The 27,115-nt window shown below is 44.7% G+C and overlaps 1 protein-coding gene and 1 long non-coding RNA gene across 7 annotated transcripts in view; one reads left to right on the top strand and one right to left on the bottom strand.

The window, feature by feature from the left end:
- Window positions 1-19,067, top strand: part of FGF13 (fibroblast growth factor 13) — a 243,659-nt gene extending 224,592 nt beyond the window's left edge. For all 6 annotated transcript variants that reach the window (XM_062627411.1, XM_062627407.1, XM_062627408.1 and 3 more), the window contains 2 exons: window positions 16,199-16,397; window positions 17,645-19,067. In XM_062627411.1, coding sequence (XP_062483395.1) covers window positions 16,199-16,397; window positions 17,645-17,781 — 336 coding nt within the window. In that variant the 3' untranslated portion in view covers window positions 17,782-19,067. The remainder of the gene's footprint in view (window positions 1-16,198; window positions 16,398-17,644) is intronic.
- On the bottom strand, window positions 13,453-25,519 carry LOC134168082 (uncharacterized). The gene is made up of 3 exons (XR_009966397.1): window positions 24,995-25,519; window positions 23,526-23,786; window positions 13,453-13,788 (listed from the first exon to the last, which is right to left on the bottom strand). It is a non-coding gene; the product is annotated as an uncharacterized LOC134168082 (long non-coding RNA).
- Between the last annotated feature and the right edge of the window lie 1,596 nt (window positions 25,520-27,115).

Raw genomic sequence — 27,115 nt, 5'->3', positions numbered from 1 at the left:
GCCCTCCAATCTGGATGTTGGTCAGGCAGCTGGCTGCTTTAAGCTAGACTTTGATAATTCATTTTAGAGGGAGTTTGGCAAGCTTGCTTTTAAGAGTGATGTTGTAGGCTGGCAACTCCTGTCTTCTCCCATCATGAGAGACGGTTGTGCTCCTCGATGGGATGAGGAATGTCAGGAGCAGAGGCCACCTCAGTACCAGGCAATGCTGCTGCCCACCACAGTGACCCACTCAGGGCACAGGCAGGCAGGGGAGTGTCTCTGGCTGCTGTCTGTGATGGTTTCTATGCCCCAAAAGAGGAGCAAAAGAACCAGGAACACGGCAAGGAGAGGTGGCGGGACAGCCTCAGCCCTCTTGGGATTGATTTCTGCCTTTGGGGCCAGGAAAAGCTCCTGCTGTGTTTAGGGCAATGAGAATTCACACTCCCTTGTCTGTTTGAAGAGCAAGAGGCTTCATTATCACATTTCCTGCTTGCATAAATAGGCTCTGGGGTGCAATAGTCTGGCCAAGACCGACCTGCTCACAGTTACCAGGTAAAGCTTCGCGTAGATCTCTAAGGCGTTTTGCTAAAGCTGGTAGCATCCTGCTCATGCAAAGTGTTATTTAATAGCTGGGAATTGCCGCCAGTACTGTCTGAACTGTTTTCTAGTCCAAGCCTAATTAAATTTCCACAGGAAGCCCATTGCCAATCAAACATCTCTGGTTTGTTCAGACCTCCAGTGCTTTGGTTCATTGGAGACAGTAGTGTGAAACCAGCGGCAGCCCAGGTAGCAACACCTATTAGTAACTTGGCTGCACTTCCCATTACCAGATACTATTTTCAGCTGCTCTGTACTTTGTCAGAACTTAAGACATAAAATCTATGCGTTTTCCATTTCAGGCTGAAGTTTGTGGGGAAGTTTCAGCTCTAGCACTGCAATTATCCTCAAGAATTAGACTTAGAAACACTTCTTTTTGTCCATTTATATGGCAGATAAGGTTTTTCCCCAGCTGAGTTTGCCTTGAGCTGGGTGGGATGTATTTTTAGTTTATTTTAGGATTATTTAATTTTTTTTTTTCCCTGGGACACTTTGGGAAAAGGTAAGAGAGGGGAATGGCAGCACTGGGGCAGGAATGAGAGCGGCAGTGGGGAGTGGAAGGTGGACAGAGGATGGTGGGACAGAACATTTACATCTACGCATCTACACCCTCTGGTCAAATAAAGCTTCAATGTTTTCTATTAGTCTGCATCATCCCTGGTCACTGCCTGCTGCTCTCACTGCATACCCAGCAGTGCTGATGAACAGCAGAGAGGGTTTCACCCTGAACTGCCAGGCTGGAGGGTTTATGTATAACCTGCACTGCTGATTCCAGTGGAGGATGCTTTATTCTGCCATTCATTCCATAGCACAGAGATACCAGGTCCCTCAGAGGAACCCTTCCTGCATCCCTGTTGCAAGCTCCCTCCCAGCATCTAGATGCAGTTGGGAGGGTTGGCAGGATGGGTATCAGCTCTCTCCTCTGGCACAGGGCTTGCTATCCCCCTGCTATATATAGCTGAGGGTCCTTCCTAGGTTCAATCAGAGCAGCTTTAAAACCAGCCCACAGAAGAGCACCCGGTGTATGGTGAGGATGAAAGGGGGGGTTGCAGCAGTGTGTTTTACCTCTGTTCACAGTGTGACTAGTTTGGCTGTCTAGTTAAGCTCTCAGAGAATGCAAATTTGTCAGCAGCAGCTGTAGGAGCTTGATGGTGGAGGAACAAAGTAGGAATTTATAATGCACATATAATTGTGAAGAGAAGGGGTTTTTTAGGGCGAGATCAGCGGTAGTGCGGAGTAATAATCATCTTAAAGGGTGACTCTCTGGAATTAGTTGTTATTTTGTTTGAGTCCTTTGAAATCGTTTCCATACTATATAATTATCTTAAATTTTAAGTGCTTCCTGCAGTGATAATGTGTGCATTTGTGCATTCTTATGTAAATGCTTCAGCAGTTCCCAGTGTAGCATTGGAAATGTCATTCAAAAGCAGGTAATGGCTTTGCAGAATCTAGGGGAAGAAATTAATCTTCTTCTTCCACATCATTCTACAGTTGATATTCCGTGCTCGTGTGTTTTCAGCTCTGACAGAAGCTGCCTTTCAACAACAAACATCCAGTGGTGGGATACACTGGAGCAAAGAGCTTGAATTTCATCAACCCGAGCTTAAAAAGGCAAGAGAACAGCAGCCACACTGTTGTATGCTGCAGAAAGGAAAGATTTACTCTGTATACTCAATTAATCTTCAATCAGACATCCTAGGCAAAGCCTAGGAATAATCATAAAGCATTCCATAAGAATGCAAGTTGAGGAATCCCTGATAAGATGGTAACTTTGATATGGTGCTGCTGAATGGAGCGAACATGAGTAGCGGTCCCTTTGAGCACCCACAGACGTGGCAAAGGGCTGAGGGCTGGGATCAAGTGGTGCCACTCTTGAAGGTTTCCTGCAAGTCTTGCACCCAGACATCAGTCACACCCAGATGCCAGCCCCAGCCTTGTGCATTGCTTCCAACTGAGCAAAACGCTCCCCTGGCTGCTTCAGGAGGCACAAACTGAGCCCCCAAACCCAGGGAAATCTCAGTTCCCCACTGAGCTCCAGATGCTGCTGTACCTATGGCTGATTGTACAAATGCAAACACGATGCCTCCAGCAATATTTGGTGTTCAGGCTGGGTCCCCTGAAGGTGCCATGTAGGAACAAGGAGGAACATCGACAGGTTGCTCTGGGAAGGTACGTTTGCCTGTTCAGACAGTGGATTATTCTGTAAGAGGGCAAGAAGGAACGAGCCTACATCTTCCCCACAAGGAGTGATACAAGGGGCTCAGTTACACTGTAAAGCTCATAATAGTGGAGGTTGTATGTGAACCAAAGAAACAAGGCGAGAGTTCTTTATGGTGCAGCAGTATAATGATTAAAATACGAGGTTTAAAAGGCACTGCTTGTCACTAAAAAGCTAAGGCTGAGATTTCAAAGCAGGCTGGGAGTTCAGCCACTTACTCGCTTACTTCCTATGAGTTTCAAAGGAGGATTTTGGTCTACCTTTGCTGAGCTGCTTGGAAAATTGACATAAACTCTTACATATCATTCACCTTTAATAATTGAGAGGTCAGAGCACCAACCAGGGCAAAGTCATGATTCATTTCAACAGGAGCTTTGCCAAAATAAGGCTGTACGGTCTGGGGGCTGTTCCAGTGAAGAGGAAAGAAACCCCTGTAAATATTGCAAAGCAAAAACTATCTTTGATGCACCCAAGGCAATTTCTTTCCATTTCAGGAGGCAGACTCCTGATGCCAAGGCTGCTCTGGAAAAGCCATTCCCACAGGCAGCGCAAGCCTTGCTCTGCCAGTGGCTGTCTCTGGGCCCTGTGGTGGCACAGGGCATGGAACTGCTGCCCTGGGACCTTGCACCTCTTCTTGCCGTGCTCAGAAAGGACCAGAGGCTCTGGCAGAGCTGGGTCTGAGATGCAGGAGTCAGACACAGCAGATCCATACTACTTTATCCTCTGTTGGGGGTAATTTATCTTGACTGTGCTTGTTGAGGACAGGAAAATCCCAGGCTGACCCAGATCCTAACTTCAGTGTTTCTTTTAAGTGCCTGAAGGAAGCTGGGATGAATCAAAGCTTGGACTTGCGCATGCAGGTCCAGATCTGGACTTTGATCCTCAGGGATATTTAGATAGGTGAATCCCATTTATTTCTTACTTTATTTCAGTGGTAGAATTATATAACAGTTACCCCATTTAGTCTCCACAGGCTTAGCCTCAAAGCCCTCAAAACCCAAAGATACCCACAGAACCTTGCTTGCCTGCAGAACTGCCTTTCTGAACTTACCAGCCCATATTCCTTGTGCAGACTTCAGTAGGCAAGTGATGGGATTCATCGGCGTTTCCCCTGTGTCCTTGGTCTGCTGTGCCTTTCCTCAGCCTTCTTTGCTGCTTCTGAGGTTATGCTCACAATGGGTAGCCCTGGATAGTGAAACAGAAGATCAAACAGTGGGTAAATTGAAAGGAGATCACCTTTTCTAATGGGCAAGCTCACCTTTATGCTTCCAATTGCAGGGTGCTCTCTGCCTGGCTGACTGCAGCAGCTATTAACTGCTGACTTGGAAACAGATAACCAGGTTTTAGAAGCAGAACTCACCCAAGGCAGTTTAGACCCTCAAGGAAAAACACAACAGTTGTTTTCAAACAAAGCCTTGGGCTTACCTTCACATTCCTCCTTGCAGTACAATGCACGGCATCTGTTCATCTCGTGCCTGAAATTCTTTGTTTTAACCATGCTTAAGAGGACTTTCTGTAGCAGATAAAAAGGTTGCTTTGAAAATCAAAGTCCTCATCCATTCAAGTTTCTGCATGATTCAGAGATGAAGACTTCTTTACAGGAGCACCCTTCTAAATCCTTTCAGGGAGCTCCGTGTCGGTTCAATAGGTAACACTATCAGAGAGATTGAGATTGTGTTGCCCCAAAATCCTTAGGAAGTCTAAGAGACTTGCTGGTGCAGATGTGTAAGCTAGGGATTGTTTTTAACCATGTTTGAATTCAGTGTTTTGTTGCTTTTTTCTCCACAAGATAACTCAGAATGGCAACAGCTCTCCTGTCAAAGTATTAGAATAGAGAGACCTGCAGTGATTTTGGCTCATGGAGCAACTGTTCCATACTGTTCCCAGAAATCTGCGATTGCAGCCCAGGCTATCTTAGGTTAGGGCTCTAAACTGCACCTCCCAGAGACATTTGGGTGTCTTCCAAGTTGAAATTAGCTTTGGAAGTGTTTTACCAGGGACCTGCTTCTCCTCCGCTACTTAGACAATAGCAGCGGGGTGTCTCCCAAAAGTCTGGCTCCAGATTAATCTGTTACACAGCCCCGGGGCAGCAAGGAGCCATGAAGCAGCCAAATGACAGACCCTCACAAGGTCCATATCACTGTGTGCGAAAGAAAACAGAGCTTTATAAGCTTATCTCTGTGCTCAGACTGTCTCTGGGAAGGACAGGGGTTCCTATTAGATTATGTGATTTATTCCATAAATCTCCGAAGAAGAAAGCATGTGTTCTTAACTTCATTAGGGCAGTTGTTAGAGCGCTGTTAAGAGGACACACAATATTCAGCCCAGTCTCTAGATGTTAACGGCGTAGCCATGAAGTGAGGTATTAGAAAAGGTCGTTTCTTTCTGCATTATGTGCCTTGCTGGGGGCCCCTATTTAGAAGTAACAACTCTAAACCCCAAAGAAACTGTGTTTTGGAAGCAGCTCCATAGGCCTGTCTGATGTCTCAGTGAGGTTACCCTGTGGCTTTGCCTGGGTTTGCTGCTGAGGGCTGATGAGATGGAGGTGGCTGTTTGCTGCCCTCCTCGTCTGGCTGCGCTGTTCCTAGGGACACCGAGGCTCTGCTGGAGCATGCCCTGCAGTTCAGTGATGGCTGTAACATGAAGTCTCCCATTTCCCAAGCTACACGGTGCCAACTTGCTTGTTAGAGCTGTGCAGTGATTTAAATGCTAGTGCACGACTTCCCTGAATTCCCTGTGCTCCCTTTACCTGTGTCAGGGGAGGTTGGGCTCTGCTCTGCTTTACAATTTCATGTGCAAGGTGCTGGAAAACTTCCCCAACCTTGAATTTCCATCCATTTCACCTTCAAAGTGTTGTTTATAGGAAATGCATGTATGTCATTTACAGAGAGAATTTCAGCCTGTTCTCTGCACAAGTGTCCCTTCTTTGGTGGGGTCTTTACCTGCTGAAACAAACGTTTTCTGTCGGTCAGCATCACCTCTCAAGCAGTCATTCTTACGTCTCATCTCCCTTCTATAATCCTTTATTATCTTGTTATTAAAAGGTTTTTGCCATCTGAAATCTCCCCAATCCCACAATTAGCCTGCCATCTAATACAAACATCCCTCTGAGATCCTGTTAGCAGCATATGTTCTATAGCACAATTTAGGGAGCCCTGGGGGTGGAGGAGTTCCAAAGAGCATCACTGCTCTGTATCAAGAAGCAGAGTTTGGCTGCCAGTAATGCCCTGGCACTGTCAAACTACCAAGGCTCGAAAAGCATCCATCCATGGCACTCATGAATAAATGGATTGCAGTAAATCAAGCTCATCTGAAAAGGTCTCATTACCATTTGGTCACGCAGAGGTGCTGCTTTGGCCAGGGTGGAGCCAACCAGCTCCTTGAACCAGTGACATTCCTATCAATATTTAGCTCAGTCCGGTTTAGTTACACTTTGTAGTAAGCAAGAAAGCTGAATTTAAAGTGACAAATCCCAACTAGCCTTGATTTCTCAAAGCAAAATGATGCAGTAAAGCCATGGGTAGTATTTCCCTTGGTCATCACACATTTAGGATCAGGTCCTGAAAGAGTCACTGCTCTTGCATTTAGTGTAATAACCTGCTTAACTTTCCCAATGCTGACATTATCCATGTTAAAAATAAAGCTTGTAGTGTAGTGCTTTGCAGAATAAAAACCTAATTATAGGCCTATTAGTTTGGTAATAATATTATTTTTAGTATATAAAGCCACTCCAAAGGCTATGCTGCATTTATGCATACACATGAATATACATAAAGTACTTTACAGAGCTTTACAGTGGATTCCCAAAGTGTGTTTGCTAGTACTGGTGAAGGTGAAGCATCTCTATGGCAGCAGTTCCAGCCCAGGCAGTGCAGGGGATGATCTGGGAAGGGAACAGCAGCCCTGCTAACTGCACACAAGGAATAACAGCAGACAGGACAAGTGCCTTTGCTAAGAACTCGAGCATAAAAGGATGGTATTGAACACCAAAGTATCAGCTAATGCATAGCATCCACATTAATAAAAGGTACAGGGCAAATGGCAGGGCTGTCCTTCCCTGGGGAACTGACTCTAAGCTGACAGTGAAGCAAGGACCTGCTTGATGTAATGTGGCATTATTTCCTCTCCAGCAGCTCGTGCTGTTATTTATCTTCTGCTTGCAGCTTCCCAGAGTCAGTGAGCAGAGGCCATTTCTAGCGTGCAGAAAAAGAGCTCATTCAGCAGCATCCCCTCTGGGCTGGACCATTATCTTCCCCAGGGTCAGTAAGGCGGCTGGTGGTGGTTTGGGGAGGTCTGAGCTGAGCTGAGCTGCGGCCTTGCTTGGGCGAGCTTCCTTCCACTTTTGGGTGGAACAGCACTGTCTCCACGGTCTTAGCATCAGAAGCATAGGATGGTGCCTCACCAGAGCAGCAAAGGACAAAGAGATCGCTTCCACATCGATTTACACATCCTAACTCACAGCAGTTGTACAGACAGGCTTTCAGCCAGGTTGCAGGTTACCACAGAAACAGCATTCCCATTACCACCTATTCCCATGGGAAGGACTGTAGCACTTGTTCTGACTGTTGTTCATTCAGCTGCTTTTTGCCTGTAAAAGAGAAACCTTTGAGTGCTTTCCTTTTTTTCCATAGAGTTTTAGGAGCATCTGCTGCTAAAAGGGTCATGTCCTGCTTGTAATTAAACAGGCAGATTTAGAGCTTGCTGCAAACACTGATTAGATTATTGTTTTCCATCAGTTTAAGGATAAATCTGCATGAATTCATGGGTGACAGACACTCTGAAGGAGATCTCTTCCATCTCTTTACCCCAGGGCTGATGTCTTCTATCTAGGATAAAGCAGTAAATCTCACACTCTTCCAATTAGCCCTGCTACTTCTGCAGAGCCTGTCTAGGGAGCTCCCCAGAGCAGCCTTTGGTGATGCAAAGCTCCAGCATCACTGCTCATCCTTTCTGCTGAGGCCAGGGCTTCCGCACTGGGGACTGTGGTTGCCTGCAGAACCCACCCTATCTCCTGCAGCTCCTCACAGCCTGCTCCAAGGCAGCATTTTGGGATGGTATGGCCAAGGCACTCAGTGTGGTAGCAGAAAGGTTGTGCTGCTCTTCTTGCCCCTCACTCCCAGGGGTGGTTTAACAAATGCTGACCAACAGATCTTGCTCCAGGAGCGAATTAACCCATGGCTGCAGCTCCAGCAGCAGCAGCAGCGTGTTTCCCTCAGTGGCAGCGATCATGTAGACGAATACAAGAGTTATTGTGTAAAAGGGCTACCGGGACAGGAATGTGTTTTCTGTCCCAGCTGCTCTTGCCAGCTTGCAGACATCCCCTCGCCACAGCCAGGCTGTGACAAGGTGATGTCTCTTCATGCCACGCTTGTCTGCCTGATGGAGCGATGCCTCCTCCGCACGTTCTTGCTGCAGCTTGTTGCTGCTCAGTGGAAGATGCCGGGCTTTGCGTGGCTTCTCTGTCCCATGTCCCAGTGGAATACAAAGCCAAAGGGAGAGCTGGCAGGCAATTAGCAGCTCAGAGGGACAAACTACAAGTAATTGACTCAAACCAAGGCAGTGGTGCTTGTCTCCTAAGGCTCCGGCTCCTGACTGCTTCAGCATCTCAAGCCACTGGTCATGCTCAGTGAACAGCTATGGGCTCAGGGCTTGGCCATTAAAACAAGTGGGACGCAGGGCTGGCTGTAACTGGAAGCAGAACATAGTTCTCATACTTCAAAGGAGTTTTTCAACTTAGATACTTTTCTTTAAAGCAATGCATGACACACTTCAGCCAAGGACATTCTGCACAACAGCTGTGTCAGAGAGATTTGACAATACCAAGATTTGATGTCAATTAGAACTGCTAGAAATCTGATTGCAATGGCTGGCAGGTTATCTGTGTAATAATGGGTATGTTATAAAACAGGTTGCTTAGCATCTTTGGGGCTCTCTGCTCTAGTTCTGGGGAAGAAAGCTGTCCTATCTGCTTTTGCTTCCTTCTCCCTTCTTTTAATATTTAAGCTTGGGTACACTGACGGATCAGGGGGTCAGAAATACCATCAAATTGGACCATATTTATCAGAGACACAAAAGATAGAGGACTTTTGTATGAATGCACAATAATGAGGCTGAGCAGCAAAGACTTTTGCTTGGTCACAAGAAAAAATGACTGAAAATACCTCTGTTACACAACCCAACGGTACAGCTTCTTTTTAAAGCTTGTGTTTCAGCTCTGGAAATGATGGAGGAAAACGGAAAGGATTCAGTGAAGGGTAATGGAAGCGATTAGAGGCACAGAGAACCTTTCACATGAGGAGAGATGTAAAAAGATTAGGCCCGCTTAGTTAAGACAAGAGATGAATAAGCAGAGAGATGATAGAGAGATGTGGGGTAATGAATGGCACAGACGAGACACACTGGGTACTTTTATGTGCCGTTTTCCAAAGTGAAAAGCTGATAGAAAAAAAGCTGCATAAAAATAAGACAAATTTGCTTATGACAAAAAAAAACCTGCAGACACATTTTAAATGCGTTCCACAGTGCTGGCTTCACCTCTGGAAGCCACTGTCACAGGGAGCAGAGATAAGGGAGGCATTCAAGGCCAGGCTGGATGGGCTTCTGGGCAGCTCGGTCTACTGGAAGGGTCCCTGCTCATCGCGGGGGGATTGGACCGCATGAGCTTTGAAGGTCCCTTCCAGTCCAAACCATTCTATGATTCTATGAATGAGCTTCAGAAAATGATTCAAAGGATTGGCTGCTCCGGGGAAAATCATGAGCCTACTGGGAGGAAAAGGGAGCTCTCTTGTAGTTTTGAATGGGATCCACCAGCTGGCATGATCCCAAGGGGGGAACTGCCTTGGTGGGCTCTGGGTATTCATACACTACACGCAGCTACCTATAGGTATATACCTATACCTATATAGCTACCTATATCTATACCTATAGGTGCAGTCACCGGCTTCAGCTGCCTTCAGGGATGTAAGGTGACTTGATTTCTCATCCAGGTTGAACATCTCTCAGCAGCATGTTTTCAGGGAGCACATCTTTTCCAACATCCCTGTTTTCTGTAATGCCCATGCAGGTCACGTATTGAGGCAGCTCTTGCTTTTCAGTGGAGCTCCTTGGTGGGTGCTCTTGGTGCTTTGCTCAGAAAGGAAAGCTTAGCTCCTCTGCTTGGCTTAGTTATATGGGAGGGAGGATCATGAGAAGCTGTGGCAGATCCAGCAAGCTGACCACCCAAAGATCATCAGTGGCACACGCCTAGAGGATACATGATCAGAGGATGGAAGTACAGGGAAAACATGCAGGATGCTTCCATCTCCCATTTTTTAGCTTGGGTTACTGTGGTTTTGGTTGGGGTAGAGTTGATTCTCCATGTGGCAGCTAGTATGGGGCTGTGGCTTGGATTTGTGCTGAGGGCAGTATTGGTTGTTGCTGAGTCAGGGCCTTTTCTGCTTCTCCTGCTGCCCTACCAGCAGGTGGGCTGAGGGTAAATGGGTGGTTGGGGAGGACATGGCTCTGCTTTACCGGGGAATATTCCACTCAAATGACAGCATATAAAGCCTGGGGAAGAAGAGGGAAAGGGGAACAGAGCCCTACTTTGCTGGAGATGGCTGGGTGCTGGGCGCCCGCCTGCCCATGGGAGGTGATGGGTGGGTTCCTTGTTTTGCTTTGCTTGCACACACGGCTTTTGCTGTGCTTATTGAGCTGTCATAGCCTCAACCCATGAGTTTTCTCACTTTTGCTCCTCCGATTCTCCCCCCATCCCACTGTGGAGGTGGGGATTGAGCAAGCTGTGTGGGGCTTTGGTTGCCTGATGGGTTTAACCACGACAGTTAACCAGAGGCTATAGTGGTGTTAACCAGTCCATGACCAGACCTGGGAGTGCAGTGCAGGAATCATAGAGCTTTATCATGCAGTACAGCATTTGGTGAGGCATTGAGAAAGTTACTTTAATCTTTTCTTTTTTAAACCCAAAACTAGTAGAGAAGATCCTTCTCCAAAGAGGCTTTATTACAGATTAACACAGGGGCTTTCCCTTACAGATTTGGAAGCAGTAATATTACTTCTGTATATGTGAAACAATAAAAATTAAATGCTATTAAAAAACAGCTTCTAGGTAACAGTAGAATTGTATCATATATGTTGATCTTTATCAGTCTAGTTTAGAGCCTTCAGACAACCTGACAGGCTCTTACTGCTTAATGAACCTTCCTAAGTCTCACAAAACAGGCAATCTTTAAAGACTAGTTTCTTCCTTTTATCTTATTAAAATTTCACTGATTTTGAACTAGAACTGGCAAGTCTGGTGCCCTAAAGCCACAGAGATTAATAAAGGGTCGAGGCGAGCATTAGAAGGTATTAAAATATTAATAGAGGGCTTGATTATTCAGGTAATTGCAAAGGTTTCCCTGTACCATGCTTCCATGATCATCCGAGGTGCACAGTCTGCAGAAGCACTGATGCATTTGGGGGCAAAGTGGACCTTCTCTCTGCCTTATTCATACCAAGTAAATTACATCTCATAACTTTGTGGGATGGATTAACAAAGGGACCTGCGTTTGTCATCTGTGAGGTGTTCTCCTGGGCATCTTGCAGAACTTTTAAACCCCATTACTGGCTTTCTCTAACACATTTCATTTCTTCTGCAGTCATCAGGAGAGTGTCTTCTTTCTGTACGTATCCTGCGTTAGCTCTCTTGCCCCAGTTAAGGAGTGCTTTGGTTAATTGATGTAGTCATAGAAGTGAAGCATCACCAAAAGGGAACAATAATATGATCACGCATCGTTCCTATCTCAATTAAACTGAGCATTGTTTACAGTCCTGAGTCTTCCCTGGGGTCATTGGGCAATACATCCTTTCCATGGGCAGAGCATACTGAGAGGTGATGCACCAAGCTCGAAATAGGTAGTAACTGGGGTGCCTAAATGCCACTTAAAAACCTGAGCAAAGATGACTTGCACAAGTTTTCACAACTGAGTCACTGCTAAGGCTGGTAAAACCATAACGAACACAACTCCAACCTTGGAATCTCTGCATAATGAGTATGTTTTCTGCTTCAGTTCACCATGTGCATTTTCCCCCTAGTTTGTGCATTTGCTTTGCTGCACACTGGAACAATGTAAAGGGAATAATTACAGGATCTTTTCAGTGCTTTTCTCATAGCTTCAGAGGATACCTGAAATCTTACTCTGGAGATGCTGGATATCCAGCTGCTTCCTTGGGCTCCATTATACTCTTTCTGAAAGCTTTGTCCTAGCTAAATTTACACACCACTGATAGTTTGTGTTTCACTTGAGCAACTCCTGCTTATTGCACTATCCCAGACAATCCCATGCTATGTTGTTTGGGATCACCTTCCAGGAAAACCGTGCCTTCCTATGACTCCTGGCAGTAAATAGGTTTCCTGTTGAAAGAATTTAGTGTACCTTTTCTGTATCATTTTTTATGTTTCTTATTTCCGTGGTCACATGGCTGGTACACATGCCTTCAGATTGAAATGAACCCAAGGGGAATTACAGCCTTCCACATATCGCTGTTCAGCAGTAGGGTTTTTGTCCTAGCAGCAGTTAGTTCAACTTTACAGCATCTCCTGAGGGCTTTGGGCTTCCTACAATGTCTTTGTGAGAACACACCTGGAATAGTCATAGCCAAAACAAAAGTCCTCACTGTACTGGCATAACACTGCCAGGGATGGGGCAGCCACAGCTTCTCTGGGCACCCTGTGCCAGTGCCTCAGCACCCTCTTTCAGTTTAGAGTCAAGATGTCATATGGGACGGTGTCAAATATATTCATATGTTATCTGCCATCACTAGGATTCCTCAAAATAGGTAAATTTAAGCAAAATGGGCAAAATGGGATTGGAACCTATCTGTGGGAACTGTAATAGATCTGATCCAAAAGAAATTGCTTCAGGATAACGAGTTTCCTTCACTATAGGAAACAGCTTTTGGTGGCTTCATGAAACACCAGTTTCTTCAGAGAGTCTTCTGGGACTGGTGATCTAAAAGCTGTTATTTCTGAGAACATTAAAGTTGAAGTATTCACATCTTGTGCTGTTGATATCCCTGCACATTACAGGGTGATGATCCAGAGGATACACCCTGGAACTTCACATGCCAAGATGGAGAAAATCAATCTCTGCCAATAAAAAAAGGCAGGCTCAGTGGTGCAGAAAATCACTGCTCTGGAGTCTTAAAGAGGCTCCTTCAAAAATTCATGAACATAGAATGGAATCCTGGGCTACGTTATAGACCTGAAAGAAATCAGGATATGGAGGGGAAAAAATCCAGTTTTCATTAAGTGGAGGAAATAAATGCCATACACAGACGTAGTCACTGATCTCATGGAACACAATTATAGGCTCAATATATAAGAACATTTCCCAAGTTTCCCAAGTACCTGAATACTTTTCAAAGTTACTTTTTCTTGTTGTTTCTTCGTTCCCTTAGCACTAAAACCATCTGAATAAAGCTTCTGATTGTTCCTATCCACTGCTGTAGGGTAACTGCAGGATAGAAGACTAGATTAGTTTAGATACAATCTAGTCATACTAGAATACAATCACTTTAAGTGTATGCACAAGGCCTTTTACCATTGTCTCATACACCAAATTATTCTTTTCAATTCGTTTTTCGCATCTTTAATGCAGCTGCAGATATTCCATGATGGAATATTTCATCAGTTCAGCTGATCAGCTCAAAATCTGACAGTTCTTCTTCCTTACTTAAGCCTGGCTGACTCATGACTACAGTGAACCCAGCTCTTTGTTTGACTTTTATTTATTCATCCATTCACTCATCCATTCATGTGAAGGGTGCATGCGTGAGGGGCTTGGGTAAGTGCAGTTTACTGTCGTGTTGGTGCCATCACCCTTGACTTCTGTGATTGAAATACTATTTCACACAAATACTTATTTTTCAGCTGCTTTGTGGAACGGTGTATTCATGCCATTGGACTTCTCAGAATTTACTCAAATTAGTTTCATTGCGAAGATGGGCAAAGAGGACACCTGAAAGACAGGGAAAAATGGCCTTAGAATTCAATACTCATTCATGTTTATAAATTCCCAATAGGATTGACTAGATCGGTTTTAATTGGAGTTACTCAGCTCTCTCCAGCTCTAACTTGCCTTTCCTCAAGACATTAGTAAAGAATTTGCTAGCAAAAAGAACATAATGGCCAACTTGCACTTGCTGCTCTGCACTGCATTTTGAACTGATGTGCTGGTACAAGTCCTGCCCGTGCCCAGCTGGGTTGCCACAGATTTACCAAGCTCAGAAAAGTACATTTTAATTGTAATGCCCCCAAATCAGGAGCACATTTGCTAGTGTTCCTCCTTCAGAGCTTCCCTCTGCAGTTCTCCTCCCTGACTCTTCTACATAGGAAAGAAACACATTGGATTAAATTAAAGGCATGGGGTTGGAACTGGATGAGCCTTCAGGTACCTTCCAATCCAAACCATTCTATGCTAGCTTAATTGCAGGATGCTCCAGGAAGAGGACTGCTGGCTGTGATGCTCAAGGGGCATGGTTGTCAGGCTGGTGTCTGGATGTACATGGGCTCAACTGCAAACGCACAGCACTTCCACCATGGCTTGTTATCACAAGCCTCATGGCTAAGGGACAAAATCAGGGTGAAGGAGTCTTCTAGTGTCTGTCTTTCTGTCTCCCCACTGTTTCTGTCCTTGTTTCAAGAGACTCGATGGCTCCTGCTGCTCGTACTGAGGTTAACTTGCATCCTCAGAGAGCCAGAGTAAATATTGTGGGTCTGTTGGCAATCTGACCCTCTGCTGCTGTGCAAAGCAAGCCTTTTGTACCCAAAACAGCTCCAAATTACTGTACCCAAGCCATAATCTTCCAGTGGGAGCACTGTAGTTTTCCATTTTGCTGCTAATTGGATGCTGCACTTGGAATAGTCTTTGTTAGCATGGCTAGCGCTGGGCAGGGAACAGTGATGGAAGGCTTTTATTTAGAACTCATGCAAAAATGCTGTGCCTGTCCCTGTTTGACAGCAATTGAAACCAATTGTCAATTAACTAAATAACAGCCAATTAGCTTGAAGAATAAAGAAGAGAATTGCTTGCTTCACATTCTTTGTTGAAGCAAATGCCACTCAGAGGATGGGAGGGTTTTGCTTTTTCCCTATCAGAAGGCAAATGGCAAAAGATGTGCAGAAAAGGTACAATTGTGGGTTTGGGGATTTTTTTTTGAGTACCATCTAGTTCTCACACAAAAATATTTGAGAAACTACATAAGAACATCTTAAGCTCCTGAGACATTTAATTTTCTTTGATTTTTTTTTCAATTCAGAATGACAGTCATTATGCAAGCATGTATTTTTCCTCCTTTCTTTCCCACTGCTGTAGGATACTTTAAGCACAAGGAAAAAAAAGCCAGCAGCTGGCTGCTGTGCAGTGCAATGGCAGGCAAGACTGTGATGATACTAACATTGGCATCACCAGACCTTCCTCCTTCAGGTTTTATGGACTTTTAGGGGTCCATAGGTGAGCTGTTGTCAGAGCTTGTAATGTTAAAAACCCTGAAGCACCCAGAGGCCTTTAGGAAGCAGCTCAGTGATGCTTTCAGGACTGGTGTTTTGGCTTTAGATCCCTCCAAGACCCATAGTTCACTTCTGTATCGCTTTCTGAACTTGGGCAATAGTACCAAAAAGTATTGATTCATTGCACAGGGAGAGGCAGTCACACCACTGGCAGGAAGATAAAGGCTCTCTCCTGATTTATTGCTCTTCAACTATTGTCTCAATAGCATCTCCCCAAAAGAAGCAGTGCAATTCAACATGAAGACTTAAGCTTGCTGCTATAGGTAGAGTCTCAGAGCAGAGGCTGATGTGTGCAGTGGGTCTCTGACAGCTGAGCTTTCAGTGGATGATATGCTGGGCTGAGTAAGAACATAGATTAGACCAAAGAGGCAGCTGCTACAAGCTAAATTACTACTGCTGGGTTAGTACAGAGAGAACCATTTACTCATGGCATCTTGGCTTTCAATTTTTATTGCACTTTCCTCAGCAGCAGTTAAGACCAGCAACTAATGCACAAAGGCATTACAAAGTGGCCTTACTTCTCACCCATGGGGCTGGACCACAGCTGGTCCTTTGGGGCTGGCATCAGGGCTGTGTCTGCCTAACATCTATTAGTTGCATCAATCAATAATTCTTCACTTAGTCTTTTTACTCGTTGTTCAAAAAGACTTTATTATGCTACTTTGAGCTGCTCACAGCACCACTTCACGGGTTTCAAATTGGGTTACTCTTTTGTTAATACTTTTAGGCCCATGCTCCGTAATTGGATAGTGGAGGATGAGAGGTATGTCTTTTAACTGTTGGGAAAGCAATGAATATTGGATGCTTTTTCATTAACTAATGTGAGATGCAGCACGTATTGATCTGTTACTTTCTTACAGGAACATTTTACACCTGAATGCAAGTTCAAAGAATCGGTATTTGAAAACTACTATGTGACATACTCTTCAATGATCTACAGACAGCAACAGTCCGGCCGGGGTTGGTATTTGGGTCTTAACAAAGAAGGAGAAATCATGAAAGGAAACCACGTGAAGAAAAATAAACCTGCAGCACACTTCCTTCCAAAACCATTAAAAGGTAATGGCTTGGGTTTGGCCCATCTATATATACTGACGTTATCTTGTGTCAGAGAAGTTTAATTGCAGTGCAGACATATTTGAAGGGTTCAGCTACTTACATATATACTTATAATGCTCTGTAACACACCATGAATCTAACCAGAGCCTATTTTTTTTGTTGTTTTTCTATCTTACTTCTGTATTTCTCTAGTCTAACCAAATACACATAGTATTGTCTTTGTAGCCAAAGTCCACACTGTCTCCATTATAAGATAATGAAGGATCTGCCCAGAATGACCCAGACATGTGCTTACAGGCCATTAGTGACTTGCTCTATAGCTTGTCAACCTGTGCTTTATGTTACAGGATGTTTGTTTGTCTATGTTTGATTGGTTTAATGCTCTAATGTGTGGTGCTTATTAAACAGCAATTAATGTGGCATCAGTATGTGATTAAAGGTAAGAATGCGTGTGGCATATATATATCGCTGTGTATTAAAAGCTAGGACATACAGTCATCCCAGTTAACTGAAGGATCTGAATCAGGACTGTGGGCAGACTTGGCTCCCTTTTTGGTCAGCGCAAAGAGGGAGATCTCAGTCAATATATGGAGGTGCTCCTTTTCTCCAGAATAACAACTTTCCATATGCTCCTTCCTTAAAGCGGAATGGACCCTTCTACTTCTGGGTTATGCTCTTAGCCTTTTAAAGGAGTGCCATTTTGAAATCAGAGGGGATATTTCAAAGATGCACAGCCCTGTGTAGGTCGGTAGTCTACATTCAGGACTATGTGTTAGGCAACTGATGTCAATGTCGATCCTCATCTCTGATGTGTGTGAAAACAGGAAATGGAAGACTGAAAATCCATTTTTACACCCACCTCCTTAGGCTACGTGTACAGATAGCAGGTCAAATCACAGCTGTTGACAGTGCTACTTCACTATTAATAAGGAAATGCTGATTTAGATCAGCTTAGGTCTGTCTTGCAGAGCTTTGGAAGTGCTGTGGGTAGGTGGGCGATTTAACTGGGAGAGGGAGGGACCTGCCTTTTTTCCCTTCTCTAAAATGCCATTCCCTTGAAGAGGACCTCAGAGGTTCTTGGGGAATGTTGGAAATGGAAGAGGACTCTTTGCTGTGTTTCTTCCATTCATTCTTTATATTGCACATTAGCTAAGGAAAACTTCCAGTGTTTCACAGCTGGACTTTGCACCAGCAGACTGAGCAGCCCATACCACGTGCTGATGTGCTGCCTTTCTTTTGCTTTGCAGTGGCCATGTACAAAGAGCCTTCTCTCCACGATCTCACAGAGTTCTCAAGATCTGGAAGTGGGACCCCAACAAAGAGCAGAAGTGTTTCAGGAGTGCTAAACGGGGGTAAATCCATGAGCCAAAACGAGTCAACGTAGCCAGGTTCAGGCAAGCCAAGTGCTCTCTAAACAGAACCTTACCTCTGGATGCAGTTGAATTCTTACTAGCAGTCTTTCATCCAACCATTCAATTGCCCAGGACAAGCCACCGAACTTGCATAGGTCACTCGTTTATCAGCCATTAGATCTACTGGTTGTCAAAGGATATACCCCAATAATGTAGAATATGCTTGTGCATATCACCAGGCAGTTGGATAGCCAACAAACATAACTGCGGAATAAATCTCGGAGAAGAAATGTCCAGCTCTTTCTCTCTGTCTCTTTTTCTCTCTCTCTTTCTCTCTCTCTCCTATGCTTTGTGGAATACGAAACAAAAACATTTCACAGCGTTCACTGCTGATAAGAATTTGCTTTCCAACTCAGAAAAAAAAAAAAGACCACTTTTGCTCTTCAAAGGAAATTTTAATGCTTGTATGTTTTATAGGGGCAAAGAAAAAACAAACACGTAAACTCTGTTGTTTCCTTGGCTTACCGTTTTATATCTAAGGCTTGATAAAGACAAAAATGTAACCTTTTAATTTGGAATAGTGCAACTTTTTGCTTTCTGAACTCCAATGGGTCTTTAAAGCTCTGTCTTTAAAACAACTAATACTAAATTCAGGGTTGGAACTGAGAGTTGGTGTCTCAGGCTCAAGCAAACAGTGTTCTTGTGGTTTTAAACACAACAAAATAATATAAATTTTTATAGATTTGTAGTTTCTGGTAAAGTTCTTGTGCTAACCCCAGTCTGTAGGAATCGAGTTGTTTTGTTATCCCAAGTGGAAGTTAACAGAAAGGGATAAAATGATCCCCCAGTGTAGATTTCTCTTAATTCCATTTTGTGTGTCATGTTAAACTATTGTCGTGGCTTCTTTTCTAAAGACAGAAACTGTGGAATTAAGGTGACTTAATTTTTTTATAAGAAACGTCTTATTTGTAAAAGTCCTTCTTTCACTGTAACGGGCACGTGAATATTGTGTAGGAGGAAGCGTTAGGACAGGTTACCCCTAAACAACATATACTTATACATGCTATTGGAAACACTTGTTTAAAAAATGTAGTTAGGTTTCCATTTAGGTCATCATGTCTGTTGCATGGGAGAAAGTTGGAATATTGGCATAGAGTTGCATGATGTGTAAGATTTTGTGCATTAATCATCGTTGGATTCTGTGCTCCAAAACTGACATAGCTGTGTACAGGCAGCTTTTTGCCTCGTACGAAAGAGTTGTTTATTATTTGTTGTACACACAACCATGCACTGAATAAACTATTTATATTAAGATGTACTTTTTAAAAAGCTTGTTTGATTATATGATGTACATCCATGGTTAATTTCAAAGGGAAAAGGTTGGCAGTTCGATTGGAAAGTCGTGGAAGATACTGTAGCTGATGTTCAAAATCTATGGAACGGGTTACTCCCCTGTCATGACATTCGCTATACAAATGAGAACATGGTCTTTTGGGTATTGGTAGTACTGGTCTTACACGCCCATCTGAGATACTCAAAACATAGTGACAGTCAAGTGCCATGAAGTCTTGGTAATGGCCCCTCTGCCGTGCACTGCCGGAGCCCCAGTGAATGGCACTCCATTGCACTGAGCTTCTCCAGCTCCTCCATGTCTGCCCTCCCCATGAGACCTTCCTTAGTGCAGCCACGTAGTGCTACCTCACAGCACCCCTCAGGACAGGGGAGCCCAAAGGGAAGTGGCAAGTCAAGCAGCTCTTGTGCCAATGTGGCACCTTGAGGATGCTCAGCCTTTGCTGGGCATCACTGCAGGTCCGCTTTATGGCCCAGCTTTATCTGGTCTGGAGGTAAAAGGCTCCCATGCCTTCTGCCTTTATGTACATGCCCTGGAGAGAAAACACCCCTCTCTCCTGCCTTTGCTCTGAAGAATCATCAGTGAGGATCTTCCTCACCTACAGCATGCAGGCAGCTCTGACAGTTGAGCTTCATTCATGAAGGTGTTTTAAGAAATCCTAGGAAAAAACTGTGGTGGCTGAAGAACCAGCTCTGAAAGGGAATAATGGAAATGGACACAAAAAGCTACCTATAAATGTTAGCCTGGAATTAAAACCAAGTATTCTGCTGGCTGCTCTGTGTGCCTCCCCTTGACCAAGCTGGAATTAGACTTCAGACCAAGCTAGGACAGTGTTGGGGTGTTTTAAGGCTGTGGCTGAGAAAGGAGGGAAGGAGATTATGTGTTAGATCAACCCCTCAGTTCTGGGTATTTTTTTGTGGCAAATAGTAGGCGAAGAGCTCTGGCTTGCTTGCTGTCCTCCCCATCTCACTGTCCTTCACAGGGTCTGGGGGTCTTCAGCTCATCCCTTTCCAAAGGGTGAAGAAGGTGGGAGCACAACTAATGCCACAGAATTCCTTATAAATTGAGGATGTGGCCATGAGTGCTCCAGATGTTTTGACAACTCAGTATGGAGCATCTGTTCCCTCCAGCTAAGTGTGGTATGCCCTTCCTCTTAACCCTCCCAACCCCAAACATCAAACTTACTGGGGTGCATGTTCCCAAAAAGGAGCCCAAGTGCCTTAGGAACATCAAACCTCATTAAAAAATAGGCATATTTGTGGCAGAGCTCGCTCCATGTTGAGCAATTATTATGCTAGAGCTAACCAGAGGTCTGCTGCTTCTGCTTTATAGCTGCAGTCCTATGGTTATTCCCCATCCCCAGTCCCTACAACCTTGAAGGTCATCTGCAGTGAAAGAAGCATGCTCATCTCATAAATTGTCCCTTCTGAGCGCCGTAGTTTGACTCATCTTTCATGCTGACATTGACATCAGCTGTGAGCATTCACTGCCAAGTCCCTAGTTTCAGAGGTTTCTAACATACCAGGTAACAAACCCTCTCTTGGACTGAGATGAGAAGAGAGATTTGGTGATAGATGAGGCACAACCGGCTGGTTCTGACACTTGTGTTAAATTCCTGCCAAACCTGTTCTTCTTTCAGACTGTTCTGGACAGAAAGGACAATACTGCTGGTAAGAGTCCTGACAGCAAATAAAAGCTCTTGTACGCTATGAGCAAAGAAAGGGATTATGCCCAGGGTTTTACATGTACTCTCTGGAGCCATAGACTGGGATTTAATAAGGACAAATAGAGTTAAATGTGCCTTTAGAGACGGTGAAGGGAGGTGATAATCTGACCCAGCCAGCAAAGACCCTTGGGTAGACAAGAATGGGGTTTCAGCAGAGGACCAGAGTAAGGAGCCAGACTCTAGAGTATTTATTTATCCATCAGCACCCATACAGTTAAAGATATGATTCCTGGATAACACCTTTCTTTAAGAAATCTGCTAGATATAGGGAAAATTTCCATATGATGGTTGTCCAGCAAAAAAATCCTTACAGCTACTGATCAAACCACTTTGCTCTGCCACAGTGACAGAGTACAGTAAGATACACACGTGGAGTAAGGACATACCAGTCGAAGGGCTGGTGTTAAACTGAGCCCTATGCTGCCCATGAGCCACTAACCATGTGCAGAAGGCTTGGTGTGAGGGTCTTCACTATTGCCAGTGTGATGGCTGGTGGGGCTTGGAGCATCCTGCTCTAGTGGAAGGGGTCCGTGCCCATGGCAGGAGGGAGAGCTTTAGGGTTCCTTCCAACCCAAACCCCTCTGTGGTTCTACGATGCCTTTCCCCTGCCATTGATCCTGTCTCCAGAATGCACCATACCATGGACGTGGAGTCAGCTCGGGAGGTGCAAAACCAGCACAGCAGCTCTCTGCTGCATCGGCGCTTCACTTGGCAAAGCCCTGAGCCTATGGAAGGCTGACAAATGCTACCTGCCAAGCCAAAAGAAAACAGGTCACCTGTGAAACTGGGAGGAATACAGCTAGGAGAACAGCTATCATGAGGCAAAACTGGCACCTTTTTGTGACCGACCTGTCAGAGCTGCTTTCTCAGAGGTCTCTGCAGGGGCTTGGCCTGGTTTTGGGGTGAAGGAGGGTGGGAAGAGGTCTTCTCTGTATCCCAGAGATCTTTCTTTTTTCTTTTCCTTGTTTTTCTTCCCTTTTAATTTACCTCGTGCTACCTCACAGCATGGCTGTATCTCTGTAGCCACTTGCGACATCGCTGGCACAATGGAAGACAATTCCCTACTTGGGGAATAAAATCTCCCTAAGTGACTCCAGGGAAGAGCGATGCCCCTTCTGCAGCACCGCCTGGTGTTCCCACCATTGGTTTCCAGTCCACAGGCCAGGTTTTCCAGTGGGATAAAGGCTGTGTAATGAGCTCAGGGATGCTGTGGTACGCCAGGCCTCTCCCCAGCTGAGTAGCAGCAGGAGAGCCAGGTCTGGCAGAGCTCTGGTGTGTCTTGAGTATCTCTGCATGGAGACCAGAGCCAGCTCTAATGGGTTTAAATGTCTCCCTGACATATCTGTGACCAGGACACTTTTGCAGGACAGAATCTGTACGTAACAACCTCCTATCTTCTAATAAATAATTCTCTCTAAAACGGAATACCTCTTGTCTGGACTCTGATTTTTATCCCTGCAGGTATTTAATGGCTCTGCACTCCACCACTGATGCACTACACCATTGCTTAGCTTTCACTGGGATATAGACCCTTCTGTATTAGCATTACCCTTATCCTATGTCTTTCTGAATCAGAGAGGCACAACTTGAGTGATCAAGCCAAGACCACCACAGATGGACCCTTCAGTTTACTGTAGGCTCAACATGGTCCATGGAGGACACAAAACATGATGTGTTTTACCAGCTCAGCAAATTGCTGCTCTAAATATTGGAGCTCAGTTTCCTACGCAGTTTAAGACGAAGACACCATGGTTTTGTCTGACTTTGGCTCTGCAAAGATGACATAAAGGAATACCAGAAAGCCTATTTTTTTTTACAAGGGCACGTAGTGACAGGACAGGGGGAGGAATGGCTTTAATCTGACAGAGGGGAGATTTAGATTAGATGTTACGAAGTAATTCTTTACTGTGGTGAGGCATTGGCACAGGGTGCCCAGAGAAGCTGTGGCTGCCCCATCCCTGCCAGTGTTCAAGGCCAGGTTGGACACAGAGGCTTGGAGCAAGCTGCTCTAGTGGAAGGTGTCCCTGCCCGTGGCAGGGGGGATGGAACTGGATCAGCTTTAAGGTCCCTTCCAACCCAAACCAGTCTGGGATTCTGTTTGAGATAAATCTATTTCTTAGATAAAAGCCTTACTATGCAATTTACCCTGAACAGCACCAGCTTTTTGCCTTTTTTCATCTCTTTTTTGGGGGACATGTTCTCAGCAACTTAGAATTCTAAATTCACACGTTAAGAAACTAGCTTCCCTAGCATGAGTGAGCAGAACTGTGGGGCCCTGCCCACTCCTTTGAGCCTGGCATCAAGGCTCATGCCTTGTGGAGAGCAGGGTCAGGACCCAAGCTGGGTTTGCTGGTGCCTGATGGTCTTATTGCTGATCGGCTCCGGTGGCAGAGCTTTGCCTGCTTTGGGAACATGCCATGGCAGTTCGGGGGCACTCAATCACTGTGCCCTTCTGCAGCTCCTCTCATGGGAAAGCTGAAATATTAAAGAAAACCCATTTTTGAACCACATTTTACATTAATCAGATAAATTGAAGGAATAAATTATTCCACCTCATCAGGAAGACAGTTTATAGGTCTCCTTTCAAAGATCATTATTAATGATTTGCAAGTTGAGATTCTTAAATACCACCTATGGAAAATTACTTTCAAGCACCCATAGTCCTAATTTTTTCCCCACATATGATTGGCATTTCTCACCTAAATTCAACGACTGGAAGGGTAGGATGAAAGCTTTCATCTCCCCTGGGTTTCTCAGCATCACACATTGTCTGTCACACTCCTTTTCTCAGTTGCCTCCTTGCTGAGGACAGGGTCACAGGTCCAGCCTCCACTAAGAGCCATCACATTTGTACACGGAAGAAGAGTTGTCTCTGTCCTGGTGGTTGCAGTGCACAGAGCTGGTTGATGTGGTGAGATGCTGATCTGAGCTGTCAGTGGCTTCAGCTCTACAAGCAAAACCTCAAGCAGACACATCAGAGAAAGGAAAGGTTATCAGACACCTTCTCAAGGAGAACAGGGAAAAATAAAAGGTAGAAAAGAGATTACATGAATTAGTGTTGTATTCAGAAACCCTCCAAAGAATACTTGCAGCATCCCCGGTGCTGCGCATGCATGTGCTCCAGGGAAGGGGTAATGGGAATGAAATGTCAGAAGGAAAATGACTCCTGCTCACGGGTATTTCTGGCTTCTGGCAGTGGCTTCACTGCATGTTCATCCCAGTCACTGTTCAGCTCTACCAAAGACAGTTTAGAACAACGAAGTAGAAGTTTCACTTTAATTATGATGGAAAGGACAAAGCCACTTCAGGGAGGTAAAGGAGGGGATGGAGCTTAAGGATCAGAGTGGGATGTATTCCCCACGAGATGCAACCAAACCACTGCCACTCATTGAGTTTAGCCGGACTCAGCTCACACCCTGACCTATGACCAGTACAGCAAAATACCATGGCACAGTTCAGAGGGGTCTGTTATGGATGTCTCAGGGCTTGATCCTAACCTTGGCTGCACAATACACCTCAGACTGCGGTAAGTCTGGAGTCCCATGCTGATTTGAAGTACCTTTATCCAGACCTGTTGCTGAAGGATCTCAGATATTACCTCATGCGTAAGTACGTCACAGTGTTAATCTATGAAATATTTTTAGATAACAAAATTAAGCGGTTCAAAAACTTGATTAATCCAATTTCCTTCCCAAATGGTTCCCTTCAAAAGGTACCTGAAATAGTTTTACTTTCCCCCATTGTCTCTCTAATGCACTGATGAACTTTTCCATCTAAGCCTCTCCTTATTTTAATTGTCTGCTCATCCAAGCATCCCTTCTGATAATTGAGTTAATAACACAGAATGAGCTTCAAAAATTAAACTTCTCTTCTTGTTAAGGAAAAGCAGAACTTTTGTTGTTGTTTAAAGGGGGTGGGTTTTTAACGTTCTTCGTTTAAAAGAACAATTACTGCTTTTGGAAGTAGTGGCAACATTTGGGAATAAGCCTGGTGAAAAGATTGCTTTGCATTAAATAATACACAGGTTTTGCATTAGGTAATATAATGAGGTTTTCTAGGGAGTTTCAATCAGAGGATTTTATGATCACTTAATCAGGATAGACTGAGCAAAACAGAGAAAAAGCAAAGGAAATCAGAAACCAGTCAGGAATACGGATGCTGCTCTTACCAGCTAGTGTCCTCTTCTGCTTGGATGATCTTGAAGGCTCAACCTATGAACACATCTCCAGTCTCACCTTCTTGGTCACCAACGCTTGGTCCCATTGTGTCCTTTACTGTAAACTTAATCAACATTCAAGATGCACACTGTGGAGCCCAGGCAGGCGCCAGCTTCCCATTGCAGGTCCATAGCATCCCTGGCATCATGCAAAGCCAGCACCTCATCAGTGTTCCCCCACCACAGGTCACTTGCTGAGGGTCCTTCCCCCCCTCAGTGCAGCCTCTCATAACATGCACCTTGCAGGGGACTGCACCCTACCCAGTTACACATCTGGCTCCAGAGCAGCTTTGGCTCACCTCTCTCATCAGGCCTTGGCACATCTCTCTGTGGCATGTTACTGAGCCAGCTCTAAATCATTTTCATCTTCAATGGAGACAAAGGCAGAATTCTTCCATCGTGCTCCACATCAGACAGACAGCAGCCCACTCAGAGCTTAAATTCTGCCAAGGGGGAAAATGTCTTCACACACAAGCACAATGAAGTGATTTACATACACACACACACATACATGAAAGACACACACGCTCACTCACACACACACATAGATAAATACATACATATATACATTTTATGTATATATATAAAATAGAGATAGATAGATAGATAGATAGATAGATAGATAGATAGATAGATAGATAGATAGATAGATAGATAGATGTATATATAGCAGATTGTGTTTATCATCCAAGAGCTCCCTGGCAAACAGCTTGAACTGATGAGAATGGGGTTAGCACCAACAAGCTCCAGGAGCACCTCGTGGTGTGAAGCAGGCTTAAAGCACACAGCAATCCACCTTGCCAAGGCAGTAAGCTGGAAAATGTTTAGGAGATGAAAACCCTGCTAGCTTTGTTCATACAAGCACTTTCACAAGACTCACTTTCCGCTTGGTACTGGCTTGTGCAGTGAGCAGGAAGGGACTGATGCTTTGCTGGAAGTCTTCTACTTCTTGATCAAAGTCCGCAGTGGGAAAGCCTTTGATCGGTCACAGTGAAGCTCAACAGTGAAGAATTGCTCAGCAATGGCGTGAAAGAAGAAAGCAGACTCCAGTCCCTTGGCCAACACAGCAACGGGGAGGGGAAGCAGCTGCTAAACCTTCACCAAAATCTGCACAAAGATCTTAAGCCTCTGAAAACTGCCATGGAAATGCAGAAGGGCTTAAGCAGTTGACACAGATTACAGAGCTGGATGGAGCTTGCAAAGCAAAATGAGACAAGAGAGGGGGAAAAGGTTAATCGCCAGCAGGGTTAAAGGAAATTAAAAGTGTGTGTGCCAAAAAGTGCTGGGAAGAGAGAGGAGGCTTAGGAATAACCGCTGAGTGGGATGGCATTAATGATGACTCAAAAGTGGCGAAGAAGTTACTGAAAGTTGGGCTGCCTACAGATCCAGGCATTTGCCTTAACACCAAAAGTCTTCATTAAATGCTAATAAAACTTCCAGCCATCTGGTTCTAAACCACTGAAGCTGATCTCTGCTCTGACTGCCCAGAGCACAGGGTAAGTCACCTCCTCGGCCTCCTGCAAAACGGGTCCTCGAGGAGCAATCACTGTACTTACAGAAAGCTCAACCAAAATGAATGAGCTCATCAAGCTCCAGTGTATTGCATCCTGGAACAAACAGGCAAAGGGCCAGTGGCTGAGTAGAAATGGCTTTAACCAGTTTTATTTGTCATCTGAACCTTGGGATAAAGCCATGTTATTGCTCTATAACCAGAAGGAAAACACTGATTTGTAAGCTGAATGGTTTCTGTTAGTTCACACATGCAATGGGCAACAGTGCTCTGACAAATACTTCTTCTGTGTCCAATTAGACTTCAGGCTATCCCTGTGAATTTATCAGTAGAATCAACTAAGAGTTTAGCAGCAAACATGTGCTTTCCCCTGCCCCATAAATACTCTGAGAACAAAAGCATCCTAATCCAAATTGTTCAGGTATTACCTGCCCTTCTTAGAAGTGAATGCTGTGCTTATAAAGTGATGGTTGCCTAAAAATGCATGAAAAAGTTAACATGAGAAAAAAGCAGAAGGAAGACATTGTAAGCATGAAAAACAATTGCACCTGAATTACTTTAAA

This window comes from Pezoporus occidentalis, unplaced genomic scaffold, assembly GCF_034315485.1.
Source record: "Pezoporus occidentalis ecotype Australia unplaced genomic scaffold, CSIRO_AGI_Poc_V1 ctg30, whole genome shotgun sequence".
NCBI lineage: Eukaryota > Metazoa > Chordata > Aves > Psittaciformes > Psittacidae > Pezoporus > Pezoporus occidentalis.
This window is presented reverse-complemented; position numbering and strand designations above follow the sequence as displayed.